At 45.8% G+C, this 26,707-nt stretch overlaps 1 protein-coding gene across 6 annotated transcripts in view; it reads right to left on the bottom strand.

Annotated features, from left to right (window-relative positions):
* Positions 1–12,858: 12,858 nt before the first annotated feature.
* The window catches only part of SEMA6A (semaphorin 6A), a 125,601-nt gene continuing 111,752 nt past the window's right edge, over positions 12,859–26,707 (bottom strand). For all 6 annotated transcript variants that reach the window (XM_041761430.1, XM_041761435.1, XM_041761436.1 and 3 more), the window contains one exon: positions 12,859–15,977. In XM_041761430.1, the coding sequence (XP_041617364.1) occupies positions 14,779–15,977 (1,199 nt within the window). In that variant the 3' untranslated portion in view covers positions 12,859–14,778. The remainder of the gene's footprint in view (positions 15,978–26,707) is intronic.

The raw sequence follows: 26,707 nt of genomic DNA, 5'->3' as shown, positions 1-26,707 counted from the left end.
ACATTCACATGAGGTTCCCTATATCCATTTTAATCCAATTCTACCTGCATTAAAAATGTGTAGGCTGGGGTTTTAGGGTCCATCCAAGGCCTGCCAAGTCCTTTAGTGTGAGCTGGATCTGATGAAGCTCTAAAGATAACCATCCTGCTTGTCAATCTTGTTTTGTTGATTTGGTATCTCATGGGGTTTTGTCTGTTTTATTTTTTAAAAAGTATTTATTTATTTGTTTATTTATTTATTTGAGAGATAGAGATGGAAAGAGAGAGCACAACTAGGGGGGCAAGGCAGAGGGAGAAGCAAACTCCCTGCTGAGTGGGGAAGCCCAATTTGGAGCTTGATCCCAGGACCCCGGGATCATGACCTGAGCTGAGGGCAGATGCTTAACCAACAGAGCCACCCAGGTGCCCTTCATGTTTTTTTAAATCTTACTGAAAAGCCTTCAAGTTCTGGGTTCCCCTCCTTCTCCTTGGGCAACTGTCCCATCCAGAACACCCACAGTGTCTCAAAGACCCTGAAGACTCTTACATCAATTCTCCTCAAAGATCCAGAACGAGAAACAATGGTATTGTCATCAGCCTGACAATACCTCCCAGGTTGCCTCCCAGAACATTATGCTTACGCAACTCAGTGATGGTGAGGAAAGGCAGGGTGTATGTGGGTCTGCTGGTGCTGAGAGGGGATCCATCACCAACTGTCCTCTGGCGCCACCACCTTCTCTGGGCTCTCTCCAGTACTTTGCACAGATGTGAGGAGAGAGCACCCACAAGTGAGGACCTTCGTGGGAGGCCACAGCCCCATTCCACCCTTGCCCACTCACAGACACGTCCCAGACTTCTTTGAGACAATCTTCTGATGTTCATCTTCAATTTTTGAATAAGTGAAACTTGAAGCTTTGATACCTTATTTATTTTAAAATCAAATTTAACTCCTTCCCACACAGCCCAGATGTTCCTTCACTTTTCCTATTTGGATTTCCTCTTGACATGAGTGATGAATGATAGAAATCGGGGCCAGCAGAGGCGTCACTGTAAACAGCCTTGTGCTCCCTGAAGGGTTCCTGACCTGCAGACTCCCCCATCTCCTCATCCAGAGCGCCCCTGCTACCTCGGGACCCTGGTGATCTTGCATCTGAACTCGGGAAGTGAATACGCCTGCTAATTCACGCATCCTCTGCCAGCCTGCATATGCCGGCACATCACAGAGACGGATGAAGAGCCAGAATAAAAATAAACCTAAAATAAATGGTATTTGAAGACCTTGAAACAGATTAATTTAGACGTGGTTTGAAAAAGAGTGGGTTGGCTTTTTTTTTTTTTTTCTTTCCTTTAATGTCTTAGCTGGGATTTGGGGAATTTTTTTTTTTTTTATAATGATAGAGCAAAAAGTTCAAATTCTATTCCTTTAATTTCTTACTTCAAATTGCTGCAGAGAGTAATGAAGGCTCAACTTGGCTCCAATATTTTTCCTTTGTGTAGACCGGGCACTCAATTAACGAGAGGACACTCGGGCTGCTGCGTCCGGGAGAGCTTGTTCTACCCTCCTCGCTCCCGCTGCAGGGAGAGGGAGAGGCAGATATTAAACACCATTCAAAAAAAAAAAATTAAATAAGTAAAGAGGAGTCCTGGTCCTTGAACTACCTCTAAGAGATATCGTATTACATTTTTTCAGGGTTTCCTAGGAAACCAGTTCGGTGTAAAAACGTATTCTTTGTCTTCTGCTCTTTGCAAAATTGTTTGAACCATCATATCTCATAAAAGGTTGCTTCACAGGCAATTTGAACAGCATTAAAAAAAAAAAAAAGCTTAATCTGCAGTTTGCTGCACCGATAAAGGCGATACACCTTTATCCGAGGCTTGAATGCTTGATTGTATTTTCTGAAAACGGTTAAGATTATGCCATTATTTTTGAAGCGTCTCTGAAATCAAATCTTGTTGTCTTTTCCCTTTCCAAATCACAAGTCTTTTTTTCGCCCCAACGTACCCAAGTTGCACTAAAATATCTCCTAAAATAGTTTTGGGAGATTCTTATTAGCACTTACACAGCAGAGCATCAGCGAAGGGAGAAACAAACCTCTCTCTCCCTCCCTCTCTCTCTCACATGCACACACACGCACCTGCGCACACACGCCCGCGCGCGCGCACACACACACACACACACACACACATTCAGCACCCATGTGCTCGGTCTCTGGAGCTGATGTGCTTCTGTGTCCCCAGTGTCACCCACCCCCCCAGTCAGAATCCCCCAGTTCCATTTCTGCTGTTGTGGGTCAACTCTGCTTTAGATTCCACTATCATTACATATTCGGTTGTTATGATGCTTTTGCAAATGATGGGGGTACTTGAATGTCCACTGGGTTGGGGAATCTCATGAGGGTCAAGGATTTAGGGTATTGGAAAGTTTTGATCATTTTTAACACTTGAAATTTCAGCTCCTAACTTTATGTCCTATGTGAAAAGCCCCAGAAAACCAGACGGGCATTTCCGCAGTATTGACGCGGATGCAAAGCACATATGGAATATCTTGGGGTTGCTGTCTGGGTCATTGGAAGTGTCGCTAAGGGATCAGTCTGACTCTCAACCCTAGTGTCAGTAATCACTTAGCTCCCCATGGTGTTAGCTATCTCTTGGTTTCTCATAGGCGCTCTCTGTCAGGTTAAAAAAAAAAAAATCCCCTAGCCCACCTCACCTAATACAAACCAAGATTATTAAAAGCACTGGCCAAATCTACATCCTTGGTCCACCAATTAATTTCTAGCTCCACAACTGTGGGAAAGTTCTTTAATTTCTCTGTTTCAGGCACCTTATCTTTCAAATGGAAACAACAAAGGGTAGGATTCTCAGAAAATTAAATGAGCTAACGCTGGGGAAACACATTACCCAGTGTTGGGCATCTGGTGGTGAGGGTGGGATCCATGCTACGATTCTTATGACAACCATAGTGGTAATTTTTTTCTGTATGGATGTGTGTGTGGAGACTCAACACTTACTATCTTATGTCTGAGGATGAACTCAGTTTAGCAAATGAATTCTTGTGCACCTACAATTTATCTGGCTCAGTATAGACTGTAGACTTATAAAGGTATATAAACTATATATATATATATATGGGCATGATGGTACATATTAGAGACCTTCATGTGGGAGGTGCTTTGAGGGAGGAGAGAAGGAGATCCTGGTACTGCCTGGGAGCTCAGGGAAGGCTCGGCGGAGGCAGGGTACCTGAACCAGGTGTTAATGTAGCACGTGCACTGGCTGGTTGAATTTTATTTCTGTAAAGTGTGTACATGCATGTGTGAGCACACATCCATGTATACTACGTGTGTGCACTGTGCAATAAGCTTTAGGTGTTCTGTGTACAGAATGTGGCAGGCTGCTGATTACCTTGCAGGATCCATTCCCCCTCCTGTTTTTAAAGCACTACACAGTCCTGAGTGTTAGCAGAGCACAGGGTGCCGGAGCCTGTGTCTTCCAGCCTCCCTTGCTGCCTGGTGCGACCACAGCTGTGATTGTACTCCTGTCCCTAGGATGTGAGCTCAAGTATTCTGTGCCACGACTGGATTAGTCTTTAAAAATGGCTGGGTGGGCCCCACCCACTCTCTCCTTTGCCTTTCCTGTTGATGAGAAATTGGCACAATGAGAAAAGCACCTTGGATCTGAAGATGGAAGCCACACGTGGAAGATTACAGAGCTGCCCCGCCAGTGCTGGATCATGTACTTTGGGGCTATTATGTAAGAGCAAAAGAAATTTCTAGCTTTTGGTCAGCTGCTCTGTTCTGGTGTTACTTTGTTTCAGATGTTAAGTCAGTACATGATAGAATATGGTATTGGGCAGGGAAGTGGGAATTGGGATACCAGCTTCTTGCCACCAGCTGGGCCACAAAACAAGTGGTATGACGTCGAGCAAGGTCTCATGCCTTGATTGACTCATTTCCAGAAAGAGGGTCTTTCAGTGCCATGAGATAATGACGATCACTTACCTTTTTGGTATGATGCTTTACTCTTATAACACAATAGTTTTTCTCTTAAGAGAAATGTCTTGGGGTATCTTGGTGGCTTGGTCTGTTGAGGATCTGCCTTCAGCTCAGGTCATGATCCCAGGGTCCTGGGGTCGAGCCCCATGTTAGACTCTGCTCAGTGGGGAGCCTGCTTCTCTGTCTGCCTCTGCCCTCCCGCCCCTGCTCATGTGCTCTCCCTCTCAAATAAGTAAATAAAATCTTTTAAAAAAGAAATGAAATGTCTTGAAGTCTGGGGACGGGAGACAGGGATAGGCTTACAACTAAGTGAGCAGTACTTCCATCCAGGAGAGCTGCAGTGGAGATTGGAATCTCTTTGGGCCCAGGTAGGGCAACCAGATGTGTGCAGGAAGAAGGAGCAGCTCAAGGAGCAAGTCACTGAGCAGATAGGCCACCCAAGGGCCTGGCATCATGTACTGGTGCCCATGGGCATAAGCCTCGTGGACAAAGAGGGTGAGCGACCTTACAGCTTTGTTCTTTGCCGTGCATTCTGCATCCATTCTGGAGGCCAGAGAATCCTGCCCGGAGGTCATAGTTTAGGCTGAGCAGATAGGAAGAGTCTTGGTAGCAGGGGGGAGGCCCAGTTCAGCCAGGGCGTAGCCTGTTTTCCCCAGACCCAGGACTGGAGGAGGAGGTCAGCTCTCAGGTGCAGGAGCCCCCTGAGCCTCTGTGCAGGCATCGGGTGGCCGAGGCGACTAGATGCGTGACAAAGAGCCAGACTCTGTCTGGCCAAGCAGGGCTTTTGTTTAACCAGGTCCGGCTGGCTGCTTTTGTTGGCAGATAAGGAGTATTTAGGGGAGAGAGAAAAGAGACATTTTCATTATCAGCAGGATGGGGACTCAAAGTCATTTATTTAATTTGAAAGTTTTGAGGACTGGGATCTTGGTTTTGAATGCCAAGTTGGAGAAGAGGGACACAGTGGGATTTGGGGTTTTTGCCAGTGCCGGTAAACACTCACCTCGTATGACTTTTCCACGCTCCTGTGAGGTAGGCAGGGCAGCTGTGACTTAAATCGATTTTGCAGATGGAGCAAACGAAACGTGGAGAGTTTGAAAGACCGCCCCGCAAACGCAGAGGCCAGCTCGGCCTGGAAGCCAGGCCCACAGACTCCCACTGTGTGTGCTGCTTTCTGAGCTACTTTGTCTTGCGAGAAGCAGAAACTCTGCCAGATTTGAGATGCCGGTTCCCCGGAGCCTCTGGGAGCTGGCCTTTGTGGGGGCTGGTCTTGGGGTACGTCACCCTCATGACACCACCCCCACTGAGCCCACTTCTTCCCTGGGCCCAGGCCTGTCTGCTGCTCTGGCCAAGTAATTAGAGAGGATCTTTCTGGGTCACTCTTTCCTGAGGACAAAACAAGCCCTTTGGTTTCTCGATTAGAAAGCTCAACAGATTGAGTGACAAGGAAAAGTTTTTGATCTTGCTATTATAGGCACCTAATTAAAACGAGATGCAGATGCTCCAACACCTAGTAATTTTCACCTCACTTACGTTGGATCCAATTACAGCCCTTCCCTACTGACTTACACTGTTTAAATTACAAAGTCAGAAGGAAATATGACTATTTACCTATTTCTATTCATACATAGAAGTCTAACACATTATCTTTTCTCCCAAAGCAAGAAATGTGATCACAGGTCTCCTCTTCACCCTGGCAACAGAGGGGGAGAAATCTTGGTTCTTAAATAAAATTAAACACAATAAGAACTTAAATCAGCCAATGCCTATGTCACACTTCAATAGATAATTCTGTTGCCCACACACAAAAAACGTGTCCTTTCCCCGGGAATGGAGAAGGCAGGTTTGCAGAAGAACTTTAGCATCTGCTGTTGTCCTGGAATGCATGCTTTGCAACAGGAGACTTCCTTTTCAGAGTCATTCGGTTGTTGACTGGCACCCTTTAGATCAGGGAAAATCAGGTGTTTCGAAAGGTTGCTCCCTTTACTGAGGACATAATTGAATAAGTAACACCGTGCAGCCGTTGGAATCACGTATGTATTTGATGACAGAGTTACCAAAGTTGGTGGCAACCAAGCCTTCGTCTTTACCAAAAGCATTTCTCTGTACCGGAATAAGTCTCTGTGGGAACAGGGCTTTAAGGGGCAAAGAAGCGGACAAACAACAGCAACCAACCAAGCAACCAAACAGAAAGGGAACTGTGGCACTCTGAGAAGCACGGCTCTTTTCCTCCTCCTCTGTGTGGCATCTACGTGAGGTGATCCATCATGGCAGCTAATGGAAGATGCTGGTTTCTTCCGCATGCAGTAGAATAGTTCTGCGTGGGCCATGCTGTCCCCAGGGCAAGAGGGAGGCCAGGCACCCTGTTGCAGAGAAGATGGCCCTGCCCCTTCTGCACTGAACACACATAGGCCAAGTAGCTCATTGATTCCAGGAAGGCCAGAGTGCAGCGATATGGACGAGGGAGATAGGTACCGAGGTCGAGGCAATCTCTACCTTCTCTCTCCTTCTGGGCGATTTTTCTAGCTCTCAGCCATATCATCCCACCAATGACATTAGAGAGGAGGTCACAGTGTTGAGTTGGTACCCATGAGTTGCCAAAGTGGCCAATGGTGCCAACATGAAAAGACAACAGTGGTATGTCTTCCTTACCTCTTCCTTTCATACTCCTTTACCCCAGTCTTCTGTGAAGGGAAGGGTGAGCAAACTCTACCCTTCTAGGTGTAGGGCATCTCTTCTCCATTCCCAATTAACCCTACATTCTCTTAAGTTTCTCAAATTTCTCTTGTGATGTGTGTGGCTCAAGTTGGATGAAGAAGGTATAGAAGCTGGCCTTTCATCCCCCTTTTTTCTTTCACTGTGGGTCTGTGTCACTGCCCCAGAAGTGGCAGGGTGCGTCTCAAGGAGGGAGGCCACTGAATTTGGCTTTGTTCTCCCTTTTCTTGCTTTGTTGACAGTTCCTAATAACACTGCTGGCATCAGGACTTTGCAGACGCAGGAAGGAAGAGATGTGCTCTTTAATGATGGAAAAATCTTAGAGCACAATGTCCTTAAAATAGAATGCATGTGCCTAGCCTTTATTTTGGGGTCTTTATATTGTTGTAATTATCTCTCCTGGGAAGTGCTGTGGGAGGCTTTTCCCCTGTGGTGAAGCAGAGCACTTGTGTAACCTGAGGTGTTCCCAAGAGGGCTGAGGGGGATAACATCAACACACAGGCTTTTGAAACAGTACTACCTTCTCACGTTGATCAGTGATCCAATGGATTCCTTCTCTCCAAATCCCAATCTCTGTAAAATGAGGATGAGGGCACCTGGGTGGCTCAGTGGTTGAATGTCTGCCTTCAGCTCAGCTCGTGATCCCAGGGTCCTGGGATCGAGTCCCGCATTGGGCTCCCTGCAGGGAACCTGCTTCTCCCTTGCCTGTGCCTCTGCCTCTCTCTGTGTGTCTCTCATGAATAAATAAATAAAATCTTTAAATAAATAAGATAAGGATGATCATACATGAGCTGCCCCTCCCCATGAAGCTGTTGTGATGATCAAGCCATATCACAGATAAGATTAGGTCTGCAAACTGTAAAATGCCATGGAGATAAGTTATCTTTGTTGCTGACCGTTGGAAGCCCCGCCTCTCTTGGGTGGTACCATTCCACTTTTAATTTCTTTGATATAAACCTTAGCCCTACTGCTGAAATTCATGCTTTTGCCCTATGGGTGCAAAATGTTCAGTATCTACACCATGATCGGCTCATGTCCTTATGAACCCCATAACGTGGTGAGGTCACTTGTCATGATGAACAGGAGAAAAGACAGCATTGGGCTCTCACACAGATTTTAAACATCTGTCCCATCTGAGGAACTCCCTGGGAATCCTGCCTGAAGTTTTTTTATGTTGGTTTCCTGGCGTTTGGTATCGTGTCCAATGTCACCTTCTTCTGTTTTTTTTTTTTTTTTCCTGAAAATCATCAATGAAAAATGCTTCTGATTTCATGGTTACCTATTTTTCCCCTTCATTAGCATCCACTTATTTGGACCATTATTACAGCCCATTAGCAGGACCAATGATCTGGGATGATGGTAATGATTCTCAAGAGAGTTTTCTATGTGAAAGTGATTACAAGAATAAGAAAGTTGCCGGCCACCTGAGTCATTGTCAACGGGGCTGAAAGGGACCTGTGTCCGGGCTCCTCTGCTATGTCTTGGCTTGTATTACTGAGGCTATAGTTTTATGACTGTTCATTTTCGACCAGGAGGTGTACATTTTACCTGGAAAAGGGGCAAAAGAACTTCCACAGGGTCCACCTTCAGCAGACACAAGATTCTGGGGACACGTGGGTGGCTCAGCAGCTGAGCATCTGCCTTTGAGTCAGGGCATGATCCCGGTTCAGGGATCGAGTCTCACATTGGACTCCCTATGAGGAGCTTGCTTCCCCCTCTGCCTATGTCTCTGCCTCTCTGTGTTTTTCATGAATAAATAAAAAAAAAAAAGGACACAGATTCTGACCTCTGTGACATTTTGTGTCTTAGACCAAGAGGAGACAGCCTCTTGATACCATTTGTGTGCGTGTGTGTGTGTGTGTGTGTGTGTGTGTGTGTTTGTGGATGTATTTGCGGAAGGGGGCTGGGGAGCTCTCCCCTACTCAGCTGCCTCTCTTGATTTGCTCAAATTTCATTTCCATTTGCTAGAGGGCCATCTGCACATTTTTCTGCCCAGGCACATTTAATGCACATCAGTGCAGCCCAACGCTCTGTGGAGGTCAACGGCCTCCCACCTCCCGGCATCCCGGGGGGTTAGAGCCAAGGATACACAATACTCTAAATGGAATATTGAAGATCCCCATCTGTCTGGCAGTCCCAATCAATAAATGTGAGCCCTTCTTTCCCAATCCTGTGCGAGAGACACGTCACCACCTGGTTTTAAGACAAGCGTGAGATGCAGGTTTCTTGGTTACTAAGTGCATGCACCCAGCTGTCACAGTGCTCAGCCAGGACCAGGATTATGCTCTTAATCGTGTTATTTTGGTACAAAGGCGTTCTTTTAAATCCCTGTCACCCCTGTCCCTCAAGCAAAAACATACCAGTGCCTGAAATTGTAGGTACCTTCTAGATACTTCTACGGGACTGGCTGAATGACTTTTTTTTTTTTGAAAGAACTTTTGCCCTGGGCAGTTCAAATGCAGTAGGTGTGTAGTTCAGAGGCACTTGGTGCGGCTTCTGCCAAATGATAAGGCTGAACAATGAGACCTGTTTGTGTTTTTACCGGACACGGCATTTAAGGAAAGCTGGCAGGTCTACGATGCCATCGACGGCCCCATAGAACACCTAGGCTGTTGGCTGTATTGGGACAGTCACTCCATAGTGACTTAGAGACTTAGCCAGCAGTCTCAAAACACCCTACAGAGACCGCTGACCCTGCAACAAGGGTTCAAGCAAGCACGCAAGCCATCACAACAGTTAAAAAGCTGGGTTATCTGAGGCACATTGTGAGTCTGAGCGAAGGCATGGGGGGGGGGGTAGCTAAAATGCAGGCTGCACCTGTTCAGCTCCTTGTCACCTCATCACCAGACCAGAACAAAGCTGACTGCAGCAAAAGCTACCATAACAGGAATCGGGTTACACTGCAAGGATTGTCTGGCTTCCAACCAGTGAGATTCGGGCTCCAGCCCGCCCCCTTGACTCAGCCCAGATGAAAGCCTTTGGGATGCCCCACAAGGGAAGGGGGAGGCATGTACTCAGGGCTTTCCCCCAGAGGAAGGACTCCCCGAGTGAGATGAGATGCTGTCTGCACGGAGGAGTGTCCCATCTTCCTGGCTAGTCTTGCTCTCATGTTGTAAATGAGTGGGGGTGAGAGGCAATGAATTTGTTCTTGGAAGAGCTGCTTTACCATCAGCTTTGGGATTGTGGGCAAATCCTTTCATTCAATGGATCTTAGCTTCCCCATTTTTAAAAAATGAAAATCAGACCATTCTTTCTGGATTGCATTTGGCTAGAGCTGCACAGGCAAACCTGTCAGTCGCATAAGGAGGAAGAAGATCTTCGGTTTGGCAGAACGGAGGATGGTCACAGAGCTGATTCGGTTCTGTTTCCTAAAGAATCTGAAATAAGACGTGGAGTTTTTGCTTGTGGGTTCCTACCTACTTGGTATGCCGTTTGGCGCATTGCCTGCTGGCCTTTCTCTGGACCCGTCCATTTTCCACATCGCTGCCAGGTAGCCTTCTAAAGCACAAACACATGTGTCTACTGCTTCATCTACTCCAAAGGTGCTCTGTGCCCATCAGCTAAAATCCTAGCACACGGTAAGCAGGTTCCTCTTCATCTCCCCATTCCCAGCCTTCTTTCCAGCGGTTCTCTCATAGGCCCGATAAACCTTTTGTCTTCCAGGCACAGTGCACCTGACAACTTTGCCCAAGACATCCTTGTGCCTGGTAAAGCTGTTCAGAGAACTCAAAAGAACTAAAAAAAAGAACTAAAAGAACTAAAGAACCAGCTCAGGGGCTCCTGGGCGGCTCACTCAGTTCAGTGTCCAACTCTTGATTTGGGCTCAGGTCATAATCTCAGGGTCCTAGGATTGAGCCACATTTTGGTCTCTGTGCTCAGCGTGGAGTCCACTTGAGGATTCTCTCTCTCTCCCTCTCTCTTTCTCTTGTCTTCTGCCCCTCCCCCACCCATGCATGTGCTTGCTCTCTCAAATAAATAAATCTTTATTTAATTTTTAAAAAATCTTTATTTTTTTAAAGATTTTATTTATTTATTCATGACAGAGAGAGAGTCAGAGACACAGGCAGATGGAGAAGCAGGCTCCCCGTTAGGAGCCCAATGCGGGGCTCAATCCCTACCCCAGGATCATGCCCTGAACCGAAGGCAGATGGTCAAGCACTGAGCCATCCAGGCTTTCCAATAAATAAATCTTTAAAAAAGAAAAAATACCAGCCCAAATGTAGCTTTGTGCCCCCAAACTCTTGGCCACTTTGCTTCTAACTCCCAGTGGCAATCACAGAGAGCCCGTCCATCTTTTCTTATAAACGAGGAACCAGGAACTTTATTCTAGTCAACTTTGCGCCAACATGCCAGGCCCTCTGGGTGGGATTCACAAATGTAATTGGAAATACCCAAAGGTAACTGGATCACTATAGGTGTTGACCGAGGCCCAACCCGTAGCTTCCCACATGTGAACTGCTGAAAACGCTTAAAAAAAAATTGATTTCAGAAGGTCACAAGTAAAATAATGTAGCTGAGGGCTTATTTAAATAACTGTTTAAAAAAATACTCCAGGGGGGTAAACCTTATCTAGACATCTTGCGATGCTATTCTACAAAATAAAAATCCAGGGCTGCATCCCAATATACCTCCCACCGTGTCTTCTGGGTTATAAGAAAGAAATGCTAACAAGGAGTAAAATCCAGCACCCTCCATCTTATTAATATGTAAAAAGGCTGAAGTCACATCTGTGCTGGGATCTATTTTTAGTGGACCCTACATACTAAAATCCTAGCCTTGATCTCTTAAACTATCAAGCCTACCATAAATGTTTGATGATGAACAAGCCCATAAAAAGAAAATGCATAAAATGAATAGAGGGAGTCAATGCGTGCTCTGCCTTTTAATTACCGGTGGCTTCTGCTACAACCTCTGCTCAGGGCTGGGTGGAGGGAGAAAATGCATCCATAATTTGGGTGGGGGTAGGGGTGGGCTGAGCAGGGTGTGAGTACTGCAAACAAATGGGTCTAATCCCCTGTTATTTATGCTCTGAAGATGGGGAAAGAGTAGGCTCCAACTCCAAATGATGGGGTTCAAAAGGGAAAACTTAAGAGATAAATAAAAACATTCAGGACACAAAGGATAATGTAGAACAGTCTTGTTTTATTACTTTTAAGTAATAAAGAGCCTTTTCCTTGCCTTTTTTTTTGTCTTTTTTTTTCCCTTTTTTTCTTTTCTTTTTTTTTTTTTTTCCTGTTTTACAACATACATTACGTCATGAATCAGATGTTAGGGGATGTGGAGATGGAAGGAAAATTGGTGACATCACAATATTTTTACAACTTTACAACAAATATAAATCTGAGTTTGTTGCATCTACCAGTGTCTAGCAAGGGTGGAAAGCAAAGGCACACTCAGGTTTATGGACCCTCCCCCCACACACAGTGGGGAAAAAAAAAAAAGGGAAAAAAAACACTTAAATGCAAAAGACCAGCTCAATACATGTGGGCATTTCAGGAAGAACACCGCAAGTGATGGGTTGAGGGGCGGTGGGGACGCGGGCTGGAAGTTTTGACACAGGTCTCGGTAACACAGCTGAGGCAATGATGCCCACCCATGGGACAAGAGTGTGGGTGCTGCCGGTCAATACTCTTGGGGGTCAAGCTTCATTCGGGGAGAAGGGAAAAACAATGATCTCAGTTTCTAGAAGAGACTTTATGGTTGGTTTCAGGGTACAGAGTTCACAGGATGTGAACATTGATTCTGCTCACAAAACAGAATAAAAGCATAAGGACACAAAACAACAAAAACCTACCCCAAACGACAGCAAAACTGCGCGGGAGGTTTGCAGGAACACAAAGCTACCAGTCTGTCCTCGCGACACACCTGGTCTCACTCTGATTATGGAAGACCACTTTTTCACTAACAAACTCAAAATTGTTCCAAATAGTCTTTCTTTGAAAGGTTTTTTTTTTTTTTTTAAAGACAAGATTAAACTCAGAAGATCAAACTGGAAATAAAAAGAGACAAAGAGGCCACCAAATATACTGTTTAACTGTTAAAAAACACAACAACCCCAAACAATGCTCACTGTTTACAGTATGTTGACAGTCCTTTGTTCATGATAGAGTAAACAATAGTCCCTTCTGTGTGCTTGAGCTAATGAGAACCAACCGGGGGAGAAAAAAAACATGCCCCACCCGCCCCCTTACAAACAATAATAACAAAAGGATGAAGAAATTTTTTGAGAAATTACAAATCTTCTGCCCCAGTCAACGTTTTTTGCAGCATCCATTGTGGTTGGCTTTGTACTTGGAGTTACTCATCCATCACAGCAGGGACCAGCCTGCCTGTATCTACTTCCACGTCATGTCTTTGTGTGCAGTGCTCGTGCGTGCCGAGCCCCTGGCCTGGAGACACCCTCCAGGTGTCTGGCAACCGCAGACAGCGTGCTCTCCAGCCAGTGGACACGGCAGAAAGGAGGGCTGGGACGTTAGTCCCTTCTCTGCTGGCCAGTGAGGCTATCACCATGTTGAAATGATCTGAGAACACCGGGAAGCAGGGAGCGCCGGAGGGAGAAGGGGTACTGCCACCCTCAACACTGGTGTCCATGCTTGGTGGCATGGCCAAGGGGTGGCTGGAGTTGGCACGAGTAGAAGGAAGTGTGAATTGGAGGGTGTGCTGCTGCCTAGCTCTCCCAGGGGGCAGGCTTCTAACCACCACCACCACTGCATTCTTCTTCCATCTGCTAGACGCTAAGAATCTTCCAGAGGGCTGGAGTGGGGGTGGGGGGAGGGAGGGTCAAATAAATATCTGCATTTATTTCAAAAGGCGGGGGAAAGTTTATCATAACGACAGTTTACAAGTGTACACAACTCAGGGTGTAAGGCACAAATTTACATGTGGAAAAGAGGCTATTCACAGATGTAACCCCACGAAAAACCCGTGTGAGCAAACCATTAATTTATGCAAGGTAGCAGCCAGCATATTAATTAGTTCACACCTTTAGTGGATTTTGTTTGCGGTCTCACATGCAAGGTGAAATGAGATGGGTTTCACAAGCTGGTGCCTTCACAGAAAGTAGGAACCACTGACAAAGCCACGTTGGCAGCAATGGGCCGCGGGATGTGTCATTCTAAAAGTTCCTCTCCCGGTTGCTTTAAGAAGTTAGGATCTGGAAGGACTTGTAAGCTAATTAATTTTTTGCATGTTATAGGCCAGAGACCCGACCAGCAAATTAACTGGTTGGCTTCAATAAATATTCATTCCCCTCGCAACTTTTTCCTCTAGCCAGAGATCAGACAGTCCAAACACAAAGCTCAGAATTCCAGCTCCAGCTTATTTACTCAGTGAATTTATTGTAAAAATAAACTCAATTATTCCAGTTAATGGATCTCACGTTAAATAGTTTAACCTTCAAGGGGCTTTCTGAAGAGCCGTCGGTAGGATGGCATGTGGAAGAGTCCTTTCCTTAAGGAAAAAAGGGTGAACAATAAATAAAGAGTTACTTGCGTTAAGGGTCACGTTATTTCATTAAAAGAGAGGAGCAGAACCCTATGACCTGGTTGCCCAACGCGGCATCGTCTGCTAAGGACAGAAAAGCTGTAACACTGCTGGGCGTTTCACAGTATCTGCGCATAGTAAACTTCTGCCATTGTTAAAGTCTGAGTTAGAATCATCAATGAATTCTTTTTTATTTCTATTTTTGTCTTTTTGCGTTTCATGATTCGTAAAAGTGTATTTGTGGTGTGCAGGGGGGGCTCCCGCCCTGGTGGGCTGCGCCCCGCACAGTCGCGGACAGAAGGTCGCGGTCACTGTTGCGCGCGCGTGTGTGTGTGTGTGTGTGTGTGTGTGTGTGTGCGCGCGCGGGTGGCTGGGGGGGTGTGCTTTTGGCTCGTGTCTGTGATGATCGCTGAAGTCTCTCGTGAGTCCGACCTGTCGCGCAGAGTGAGGGAGAGCGGAGCCTGCGGATGGAGGGGAGTCCCGCGTGGGGGCCCGGGCCCGGGCCGGCGCCTCCCCGCTGCGCCCTCCGTGGGGGCTCGGGCAGCCGAGGGCCCCCCGCTGGGCGCGCCCGGCCGCTCCCGCCGCGTGGACACCTGACCCGTCCCCTGGCATTATGTGCACGCGTCATTGGGCTTCAGGGAGGTGGAAAGGGGGGCAAAGGAGGGCTTGGGGGGAACGTCCGGCTTTAGCGAGGGCGTGCGCTTCAGCCCCGACCTCGTCAGCGAGTTGTAGGCGTTGAGGCTGGGCTGGCGCGCGACAGTCACCGCCTGGGCCGCCGGCGGCGCGCCGTGCACCTGGATCGAGTCCACCCTCTGCGGGGCGGGCGGCGGGTTGTCTCCCCGGCCAAAGCTCTGGTTCCTGGACAGGTGGGAGGAATTGGAGCAGTTAGTATTGTTTCTTTTGAGCGTGGTGGCCTGGTGGCCTCTCGTGAGCGAGTTCGTGGGGTAGCTCCTCTTATAGTCGAGGCCGTAGGAGGAGGAGTGGTGCATCTCCAGCCGCTTGCCCAGGCCGTTCTGGGACAGCGAGGCGCCCGGCGGGCCCAGGGAGGCCTCCCGCTGGGGGACCTTGGGGGGCAGGCTGTCCAGGTTCTCCACCAGGTTCACCCCGTGGTTGGGGCTCTTGCTGCTGAGATGCTCCTTGATGGTCTTGTACTCCAGGGTGGCCGCCTGGTCCTCCAGCGCCATCTGGGCCACCTCGCTCATCTTGGGCTGGTCCACGTACTCGTGCTGGTAGCCCTGCTGCGCGATGGGCAGCACCACCACGCTGGGGATGTGGCTGGGGGAGGCCCGCAGGGGCAGGTCCGTGGGGATCACAGGGGAGCCCATGGGGGGCATGTCCTTGGTGCAGGCATTGATGAGGTTCTGGTTCCTCTCCCACTCGCGGCTGCCGCGGCTGGGCTTCCGCTTCTGCTGCAGCGTCGGGGTGGACTCGGGGGTGGGCAGGGCCGCCAGGTCCAAGTGGTGCTGATCCGCCTTGATGAGCATCTTGGCCGTGCTGCCGGGCGCGGCGAGCTTGCCGTTGTGCATGAGCGGCGTGAGGATGGCCTCCGGCTTCGGGTCCTTGGACTGGGTGTCCCCGAAGAGGCCGCTGAGCTTGGTGACGCTGCTCATGGAGCCCCGGCGCGAGTGGCTGAGCTCCTTCTCCTTGCGCTGCACCGCGGACACGTCCTTGCGCCTGTGGTCGCAGACGCAGTAGACGATGATGCCGGAGAAGACGGCCCCCATGACAAAAGCCAGGATGACCGCAATGGCCAGGAGGGTGACGGGGACGAGCTGGTCGTGGCCTTTGAGGTAACTTTCCCGAATCACTCCTGCAACAGACATCGCATACGGCGTCAAGAACCGAAAGCACACGGTGAGGCTCATTTTTGCTTGGCGTTCGCCCCGTTCATTAACAACAGCAGTGAGTGACAACAGCACCTCCGCTAACCTGTTTTGGGGCGCAGCTTGCCAAACATCAGCTAATTAATCCTTCCCAAGTCCTTCCCAAGCCCCCCCCCCGCCCCCCTCGTAGTATGTAAGCAGCCTTGGTTTGTGGCCGCCTTTGTGTTCTGGAAAAGTGCTTCTCCCCCCTCCCACCCCACCCCCCACTCTCTCAAGCACATGCTCTTTCGACTTTGCTTCAGTCTATGGAATATGACAGTTTCTCATTTCCAAAATTTATTCCCTCCTCCCCCTCTCCTTCATCTTTTCTCAATCTTCCCCTCATAAAATTCAGAGTGTGGAGATACTTTGAGTCTGGGGTGGGGGTGTGGGGGGGCGGGAGAGGCAACAGTTTTATGTCCGGTAAATGAACAAATGGCACAACGCTCCAGGCTTCCAGGGTCTTTTCTGACGACTTCTTTGTGGGCACTGTGGCCTCTATCTGGAGAAAAGCTATGTTTGCATTTCAGGCAACTGGAGGAAAGACAGCTTGTGTCATTTACAGTGAAAGAAAACAGCTAAAGCTCACATCACAAATGTTTAGGCTGATTTTGTATCATCCTTCAAACAAACAACAAACAAACAAACAAACAAACAAACCACCACACCACCCCAAACCCCATGCACACTCAATTTCAGGTAAATATGCTGAGTATTTGAATGAAGCTCTTCCCTTGCTTGAACTGAAAGACTATTTAGAGAAAGAAGAACCATTTGGGGCCTTGTCGTGGGTTTGAGACGTGTCAGGACTCATTATTATGGCTAGAGTTTGCTGTCACGGTGAGATTCTTCAGCAGAGCTAATCTCATCAATTTAATAAAAATTATGTGACTACACCCGTCAGTAATCTTACACTACATTAACCAAGATGCTGTGTTTCTGAAGAAAGTTGCTTTCCCTGTTCCTGCTTAATCAGCCTCCAAGCTGAGAGACTCTAATCAAATGCAAACACTGAGGATTTTATTTTTTAATACCAAGTGAGAATACACATCACGATTGTCAGATCTTAAGTGCCTGATGCGGTAGCTAAAAAATAAAATCTCAAATACCTCAATTCCTGCCTCTGGAGAGTGAAAGAACATGAATACATTAGAGGCACTGCATGGGCTGAGGAAATGTAAACATTGTTCCTATTATGGAAATGATAGTAAGACAGAAAATGTACCTTCTCTGGTCTCAGGAGACACATTTTTCATCTGCTAAATCAACTCTTTCTGGAATATGTTTAATGTATTTTACTGGCAGATATCACTGGCACAGAATTAGAATAAAATGAAATAAAAATCTCTACCCCTTCCTAAGCCACAACATGCAGCCCCTCAACTTCTTAAATGCTTCGTATGTCACAGCTGAGACCTCAAAGAAATGCAGCTTGATCATGGGGTCTTTCCGTTAAAATATTTTGATTAGGGAAGCAGTCGTTTTAGAACTCAGAAACCTTTGCTTGTGGAAGAGAACATCCTCTCTTCTTTCTAAACATTCCTCCTCCCCTCAGTTGTGACATCACAGTTGGTTGCTGTGGAAATGATTGTCTTGTGACAAAGGATTGTGACTTTAGGGGGAATAAATAGAAGCAGCAAATACCTCTTGAGAAACAAAGATTCTGTGATTAAACAAATGCTCTTGGTAATGAAGGGCAGGGCAGGCAGTTCACCTCCAGGGAAAGAATGTGTAAGATGGCAAGACCCTGAATCATTTCCAAATGTGACACTTCTAGAGTATTTCCAGATTTATATTCATGAAGTTTTGAGGGGTAGAAATGGACTAAAAAACAGCAGGAAATTCTGCTATAACTCACACCTTGTACAGCGTGGAGCTTCCCAAACGGCGAGGGGTCTCGCATTCAAATATGTTTTAATACCTAGTCACCAAGGAACCGTGCTAATGAAAATTTCTCCCTTAAATTTGCATCTCCTTGCCATGATGCTAAAATAGCAACTGATTTTCTTTCAGTTTTGATGGTTTGGGGTTGGATTGAACGTTTTTAACCACCTACGTACAATGGCATAAAAATGTACACCTGTGAATAAAAGGAGTTGAACTTCCCACATTGACTTGGCAATCTCCATGGAATCTGACCACAGGGTAGACCTCCCCAGTGCAGGTGGGTGGGGGGTTACGAGGTAAAGTTTTCATAGCAGTGGGCATTTCGTGGATCATCTCCTGGCAGCCCTATTTGCACGGAATGGGGTGGGGGGCGCTGTGTCTTCCCAATAAATGTGTCCTTATAATGGTAGTTTTCTACAATTGACTTTGGTATTTTATAATTTAAATTGGCCTCTCAGCTTAAGAAGAACAGGGAAAGATTAAGGCTAAAGAGGTCCATTTGTTTCCTTCATTGTTTAATTGGGAAAAACTGCAAAAAATTTCAAGTTTGTCCATTGCTTCTTTACCTTTAGCTATCCTTTCTTGTCTTAAGGTCTCTGACTATCTTAATCTCATGGAGACCACTTGCTCTTCCACTGGGTAAAACTTTTTTAGAAGATGACATTTGAGCTCAGGTTTTTGGGTTGTTAACAAATCAAGGAGGGTATGGAAAAATGGTGTCTCAGACAGCCCCTCCCATCTCATTTTGTTATGTAAATAGTGCTCTTAAAAGCCTGCATCTCTTCAGTTTCGAGATACCTACCACGAAGCAGGTGGCTTCTCTCATCTGCTTGTGCAAATTCAGAAATTCCTTGTACAGAATCAGAAACAGATCAGAGATTAAGTTGAAAGTGCAGTTGAAGAAGATAAGAAGTTACAAGTGGCTTTTGGAAAACACCTTCCAAATCTAAAGCTTTCTGCTTATATTTCTGAAAAGGGTGAAGGGCCATTCATGGAAATGATTAAATCCACTTTGTGACATTGGTCACTGCGAAGGACTGAACACAATGGTCTTGTCAGAGAGGGTGGGGTGTGGGTGATGGTGCAAGCAGCGCTAGAGATCTCCAAAGGCCTGGGGTCCTAGGCTCCCACTTACTGCTGGGTGTCCTTTTGGCAAGTGACTTATCATCTTTGGGCATCAGTTATTCCTTATTTGCAATGTGGGGTTAATACACTTAATGCCTTACTGGGTTCTTGCCAGAAGCAAATACAGAACAAATAAGAAAGAACTTAAATGCTTTAGTTTGCTGGACAAATCTATAGGTCAAAAGAAGCCTCGAAAGAGAAGTGGTGGGTTAGTAGCTCACTGAAAGCTTAAGATTAATAGTCAAGGCTACTCCATGGGATTCCATTTACTGTGAGTCTCTTGGAGGAGGGGGATAGACCTGTTCTTCCCGGCTCCAAACCTTGTGCTGTCCAAATGTTGAAGGGATATGCTGAGGCAACATAAGGGAACATGCACCTCTGTCTCAGGACTGCCTATATGTCCTGCATTTTGAAATAAGTAAAACAACAAAAGCAGGAAATGTTGAGCAAAACACAGCGGTTATAGTTAGACTCCTAGTGAAGATAATCCTGCATTCGGCTCTTTGAAGGATGTCAACTGAAGCAGAGAGCAATAAGAACCAGTGCCTGGACCATATTTTATATGGATTTATAACTCTCACCATCACCAGAGCTCTTAGTTGGGCACTTAATAAATGATTATCGGATAAATGGATTTGCAGTACGTTGTAGAGACACTTTTAAATGGCCTCTAAACTTGGTGGGTCATTTTGCAGTGACCATAACCTGAAGGTACAGAACCAAATTATATCTCCCTCCACAGAACAGAGTATAATCATACGAACATCCAATAGACAAAAGAAATCTATAAAGGTACTCCGTATACGTTCAAAATAATAGTAAGAGAAACTATTTTAAAAATGAAAAGTTCATTCTGGGATAATTCCAAAAGAGATGATGAGCATAGGTGGGTTATTTGTAACAACTTGGTAGTTCAGTGGAATTGAATAATTCAAAAACACTTTCAACTCTGCAAAGGGTGCTTGTTGAACGTCCTTGCCTCAGATGCTGCATGGAGACCTTGGAGAAGGTGGAGGGGCTTTTGTAGGGTGGTGTACTCCCTCTCCAGGTTTCCCCCCAACACCCCGCCATAGAGGGTAGGTAAGAGTTGGCTTCTCTACCCTGGGGCACTGAAATGACTTCCTCTAACGACCCCGGGGTCTTCTGTCTGTCTTCACCCCGGGGTCTTCTGTCTTCTGTTCTCACCGGTTGAAAATGGGGCATTATAATGAAAACAGTATCTGAAACATCCTTTGCATTGATTCATTAACCACCAGCTATTTCTCACCAGTCATGAGGTGCTAAATGGTTATTCTTTCCACCTTCTTATTGCAGGAAGCAAGGCACACAATGGCTTAGAGATTTCTCTGAAATCATGCCTTAAATTGGCAGAACTGAGAAAGAATGGAATCTTCACTCCCCCCAGAGTTTCAGATGCTGAAGGGATGCTAGAGGGAGGTCTCAGAGGGACACTTTGAAGCTCTTTGGAGGCTGAAGCCCCACCCTCCAGGTCTTGCAGAATGTAATTAAAATAAGAATCGTTCCAAACTATAAAGCAAGAAAAAGTCCAACACAGTTGTGAATTTTCCTATGATGACCATGTGAAGACATTTTGATATCTCGGACATCAAGTTCTTTATTTAGAAAAAAAATGGCTTCTGGTGGCCCTGCTCTTGGATTCCCTACAGCTGCCGAGACCTGCAAGGGAAGCCCAGCGTCAGTCGGGCTCTGGGACAGCATACCTCGGACACGATCTCCTAACTCAGGGTTGGGTTGTGATGTTCTCGGTGCCTTCACTCTCACCGTCGTGGTAGGACAGGGTTTCCGCTCCAGCCTTTGTGGGTGCCTTCCACAAACACCTACCGAGCGCAGACCAAAGCCCTGGGCCAGGTGTTGGAGAGACGAAGGTGGAGGAGGCACACGGCCTGCCACCACCAGGGGCGAAGGCCCGCACGTGCATGTGAACCACGTCCAGAGTGGGGAAGCCTCAGGAGATACACTGCTTCTACTTGAGCCTGGGAGGTGGCATTTGCGCCAAGCCCTAAGGCTTTGAAGGCTGTCAGCTGAAGCAGAGAGCAGTAAGAACCGGTGCCCGGAGGGAAAGGACGAGAAAACTGTGTTCTTAACAGTGAATGGTCTAACTCCCGTCTAGTCTCTCAGGCTCTAGGTACCAGCCACTTGGCCGTACACTCCCCTGCTTCTGGGCATTCACATAGGCTGTTCACTGTGCCTGGAATATCCCTGCTAACCCCCACCCCCCATTCTTCTGACTCTCCTTTTTTTGGCCTTAGCTTGGACGAGGAAGCCTTTTCCAACTTCCTCTGACCAGGTTAGCTCTTCTATGCGTGCCCTAGAGGTCTGCACTTCTCCCTCCTAAAATCATTACTCTTACGTTACTTGATGTTTGTTTTTCTCACCTAGATTGTTTTAGGAGAGAGATGTACCCCTAAATTCCCAGGCATGAAGGTGCTCAGGATATATCTGTTTAATAAGTAGAGAGGGAATGCCTGCGTACTTGTAGAGGAAAAATAAGAGCAAGAGCTAAACACCATTTAGAAACAGGCTGTGGAAAGCCTTGAATGGCTAAAAAAGATATTTAGAAGACATGTCAATTTCGGAAGGAAAGTTCTTGGTTAATTTACCTGCAATTTGAAGGGTCGCTTGCCTGAGAAAGCGGACTTTCAGCTTATTCTGCTTGATGTTGAATGCACTACTGACAAACAACTGGCTTCAGAGAGTCAACACCTTTGCATCAGAAGTACAGCTAGTCCATCTAAATTTACTGTAACTGTTTTTAAAATCAAAACTTTTTTTTCACCTATACTTAATCCCTGCATCCTGCAGAAATAGCGGGGAGATGGCTGTCCTATCAAAGCATGATACGAGACCAGTGAAAACACATAAAATCAACTGCACCTGTTAAAATGCCAAGGAAGACCCCTACCCAACCCATGCCCGCCCAGTTACCTTGCTAAGTACATGAGGCCCTGGCAGCCAGGACCTCGAAATGGTTAAGCACGCACTTTTCCCTCTCACCCTTGCTCACTGGACTGCCTGTTTTTGAGCTGCTGTGATATGATGGATGTGTCTGTCTCCATAGTGAAGTGATTAATAGGCATCTGTGTAAAGCGGACCCGGTGACCACAAAGACAACAAAGCCTCTCTGTGTCCTTTAGAGAAATATGCAAAGGCAAAAAGGAGGATGGACATTTCCTTCACGGCCGAGCCAGAGCGGGTTTCGTGTTGGGTCTGAGAGCTAACAAAGATGGCAAAACACCAAGAAAAGCCCTGGAGTAGGATCCCCTAAAAATAAACTCTTGATTTTCCTTCATAGTAAGACAAGCCTGCAATTTCCTTGAAATCCTCATAACAACTTGGGTGAATGGAATCTAACAACCCAATTTTTCTTGTTTGAAAATCTTATTGCAACAAAATGCCAGGCTCACAGTCCTGCAAGGCAGTATGAATGAATGAACTAATCATGGGCCAGGCATCGTGGCTGCTAACCACACAAGGCCGGCTGTAATCCCTATTAAGAGAGAAGAAAACAAATAGGGGGGAAAAACCCTAACTGGAGACAATTTGTCCTCAGAGCCATGCCCCACCCAATGGAGATGACCATCCTGAAAGAGTAGTGGGAACTCTCTGTGGTTATCTCGGCAGGAAAGAGCCTTCTCTTGTTTTAGGGCATAATGCAAACCAGATGGTTTAAGAATAAACTGAAACACTAGCAGCCATGGAAATGGGCTCAGAGTATATAACTCAAACTTTCCTTTTCCTTTTATTTTCCGTTTTTTCCTGGCAAGTTGAAGATTAGGTGCTGGGAGGAACCATGGTCCCCAAGATGTATCAAGTTAATGACTGACCTTGCCAAAGTAGAGACAGCTTCCTGGCTGTTTAATATCCTCAGTTCAGAAGCTATTTTAAAACTCATGTGCTTACTGTGGTTGTCTGTGGGTGAAGCCACTTCCAGTTCTGTCACCTTTGAAATTGATGCATTTTTGTTGTTGTTGTTGTTGTCAGGATGCCATCACAGGCCGAAAAGGGAGAGCGAGCACGAAATTCATTATCTTTCACATTTTTCAGAGGGAAAGCAGCTTAATTTTCCCTTGTGCCAGGGGGAGCCCTCAGATTTCTGAGGTTTTCCACTTGGCACTGCCTATGGGAGTGCGGCCCCACTGCATGGATGGAGGTCTAGCTTGGGCATCATAAGATCATTTTTTAAAGCCATTCCCTGAAATGTTGGTCTGTGGTTGCATTTGTTAGGACTGTCACTGTCTTTGTAAAGGTAATGATAATTTCAGATGGGCAAAATTTTTGCAGAATTTGTGTGGTTTATTTCCCTTCTTTTTGAGGTTTTCTTTCTGATAAGACTGGAAACCCAGAATCTAAGCAGTTTCTGAAACCAGGCAAAGTGCTTCTGTTTCCCAACTTCCTAGTCCCATCTTCTTGCTTTGCTCTCACAAGACATCAAAGCTACAAAATACGGAAGTGGATTCCCACTAAAATTTCACTAATATTGTGAAATTCAGGTGATTCTTTGAATTATTTGCAGTGCTTTGATTTTTTTTTCCTCCACAAAGCAAAGAGAAAACAAATATGAGGAAGCAAGTCTGTGTCTTAACTCATTGCTGCTCAGCCTCATTGCTGCTCAGCATCAGCATCACCTGGAACTTGTTAGGAATATAAATCCTTGGGTCCCACCCAGACTTTCTGAATCAGGATCTCTGGAGTTGAGGTTCAGAAATCTGTGGTTTAACAAGTCCTCCAGATGATTCTTATGTTCACTAAAACTTGAGAAACACTGTCCTACATGACATGAATGACATGCCAGAAAACAAATGTTCAGCTTTAAAGTCCAGCCTCAGGTACCATCGAGGCAGTGCATAGCCAGACTTTCAAAGGGATTTCTAATATATATAAATAAACCTTCCTTGATGTTCAAAGTAAGAGTATTTAGTGGGTCTCAGGTATCACAGTTCTTTAGTGCAGTTACCATATTCTGACAAAGAATACAAAATTAATGTGATTTTATTGGAAAGACAAACAAATCCCTGACACTTTCCCTTGGTACCTGACAGAAGCTTTGACATATGGCCTGAAACACAGTGGCCCTGCTGTAACAGAATCAGCCCAATTTGCTAGAGCCAAAAGCTGTTGGAAAAATGCCTGTGGTCTCTTTATTTGCCCCAGCATGAAGACATGGGGCGGTGGAGAGGGAGTTTCTGATGCTCCCCATCCCGGTCACAGGGGCCTTCAGGTAGTGGTTGGTACTACAGAGCCCAGAGAGGTCCTAGATTGGGTCAGCCCTGTCAGGACTGGGTCCCAGGGACAGAAGAAGCAGTCTCTTGGGGGCTCACGCTAACTAGAGCAACCTCCTGTAGAGGCCTGCACGTTATGTCAACGTCACTTCGAAATGGACTCCACTCAAATAATGCACGGCCATCAAGCAACATTTGATGGTGGGTCAGGGCATCTTTCCTCCTCCTCCTCCTCCTCCTCCTCCTCCTCCTCCTCCTGTTTGATCAGACAAGAGAATAAGAAACTCTGCGAGATTCTTTTATATCTAAAAGATATATCTTTTATATTATTTTATATCTGCATCGGAAGGAAGGACTGGAGTTCATTTCCCAAATCAACGTCCTGCTCTATCATAATAAAAATACCTCACACAACAGTGTACCGAACAGGGCTTAGTGCTTACAGATCTGCTGAGTGGAACTGAATCTGCAAATCCATAGAATTATATAAGACATTTTAAGTTACATTGAATTTCTGCTGTGTGCTTTTAAATCATGCAGTGCGAGACCCATCAGCACTTAGGGTATATTTATTGCCTTAACAAATGTCAGATGATTGTGTCCAGTGTTATCTATTATTTATGAATAACAAGAGGCTGTAGGACTGGAAATGACAAGCTTTATATGTCCAAAAGGTTAGGCATAATGCAGGTTGCTGCCCTGTAAATTTCTTGACACCGTTTTCCCTCCTAATAAAGCATTGTCAGTGGTGACTGCACTGAACTTCCATTATTTCTGTACAGTTCATGACTGCCTCTGCCTTCAGTGAAGAAATGTAATTGTAGAAACATATTTAAAAAGGATGCATCCTTTTCAAAATTATGAAATTTAAAAGTAATTGGAGTGGGAAATTCCTATTATCCCATTAGAAATGAATCTCTTTACGAATATAGTACCCAGGCTATATGCTTACAAGAGCTTACGAAATATTAATTAAAGATGACAAACCTTCACACGGTCCATAATTAGCTTTCTGACACCGATTAAGATCCTGTCTACTGTGCACTTGATATATTTGAGTATAGCCATCTACTTTTTACTGGTTTACTTCAGGGCTTTTCTGTGATTGAAGGGGCTGGGAGATGTACACTTGATGCGGTTTGTGCAGATCCTTTCAGGCCTGCAGCGCAGCCCCTCCACTTCATAGGACTTCGCCTATTGCTCGCATGGCCTATAGCTTCCTGAGACTGGCACGTGAATGCAGCTTTTCCTTCCCCTTGCTCTTTATGGTAAGGACATGAATTATGTATTCTGAGCAACACTTAACAGCTTTCAAGGCCGTGCTCACGTATAATGTCAAGAAAAGAGAAGCTGTCCTCAGGAAATTTCCCAGTTCCACTCTTTGGCCTTTTCTAGGCTACTTTGTCCAAGGAACAGTAAGGTTTACAGATTGAACCTTATAACAAGGTTTTTTTTTTTTTTTTTAAACTCCAGGATATAAAGCTATCAGAAAGAAAGTTTTGAGATAAAGCTATTACTTTTCCACTATTACACATGATCCAAAATACAAATCGAATCTTTACAATTTTATTGTTAGGTCAAAACAAATTTTAGATGAACACTGTGCGGTTGAACCAATTAAAGAGCTAATTTTTAAGTACTCCAGATGTTCAGTTAATAAGATCATGCCTAACCTGGTCCCTGTAGCCCTTGAAGGTTCCATTAAGCTGTCAGAAAACTTTGTCATTGTGTGTGTGTTTGTGCAAAAGATATGAGAGAGTGGAAAAAAAGATTGAGGGGAAAGGGTGGGGGTAAAATGAATTCATGTCAAGGGTGATGTGGCTTGAAAAAGTGGCTACAGAATTAAACGTAAGAAGCACCTCTAGAACACGAATTGATTTTTAAAATACCCTAAGGTTTAAGTTGCTAATTTTAGAAGAAAAAGTTCAAGTCTCCATAATCTTAATTTAAACCCTTCATTTTTATAAGAAAATGGATGTTAGGTGAAGAAAAAAAGGTTTTAGTTGGTATTTCTCGAAAAGAAAGTTTAAATATTGGTGTGCAGATTCAGGCAGGCAGGGAGATGAAACAGCTTTCTACATGGCTGACATTTAACTTTTTTTTTTTTCCATCTACCCTTTCCACAATAATCTCATCAAGACCTTAGATAAATTCAGCAAGTTGTCAGGAGGATACAAAATTAATTAGATCAAATCTACATCTCTGCCCGTGCTGCTGAAAGAACAATTACAGCCTTCCACATGGGCATCTCCGTCCGTGCCCCTCCTCCCCAGCGCATGCTCACATGGAGAACTGCACATCATCTGTCCGAAAGCCTGGCACCTGACCTGCTTACAATACTGCTTTCCTTGGTTATTCAAATAGATTCCTCTTCTGATAGGTGACAGGGAAATATTAATATAGTAAAAATAAATGGTGGCACCCTG

Source organism: Vulpes lagopus, chromosome 7 (genome assembly GCF_018345385.1).
Source record: "Vulpes lagopus strain Blue_001 chromosome 7, ASM1834538v1, whole genome shotgun sequence".
NCBI lineage: Eukaryota > Metazoa > Chordata > Mammalia > Carnivora > Canidae > Vulpes > Vulpes lagopus.
This window is presented reverse-complemented; position numbering and strand designations above follow the sequence as displayed.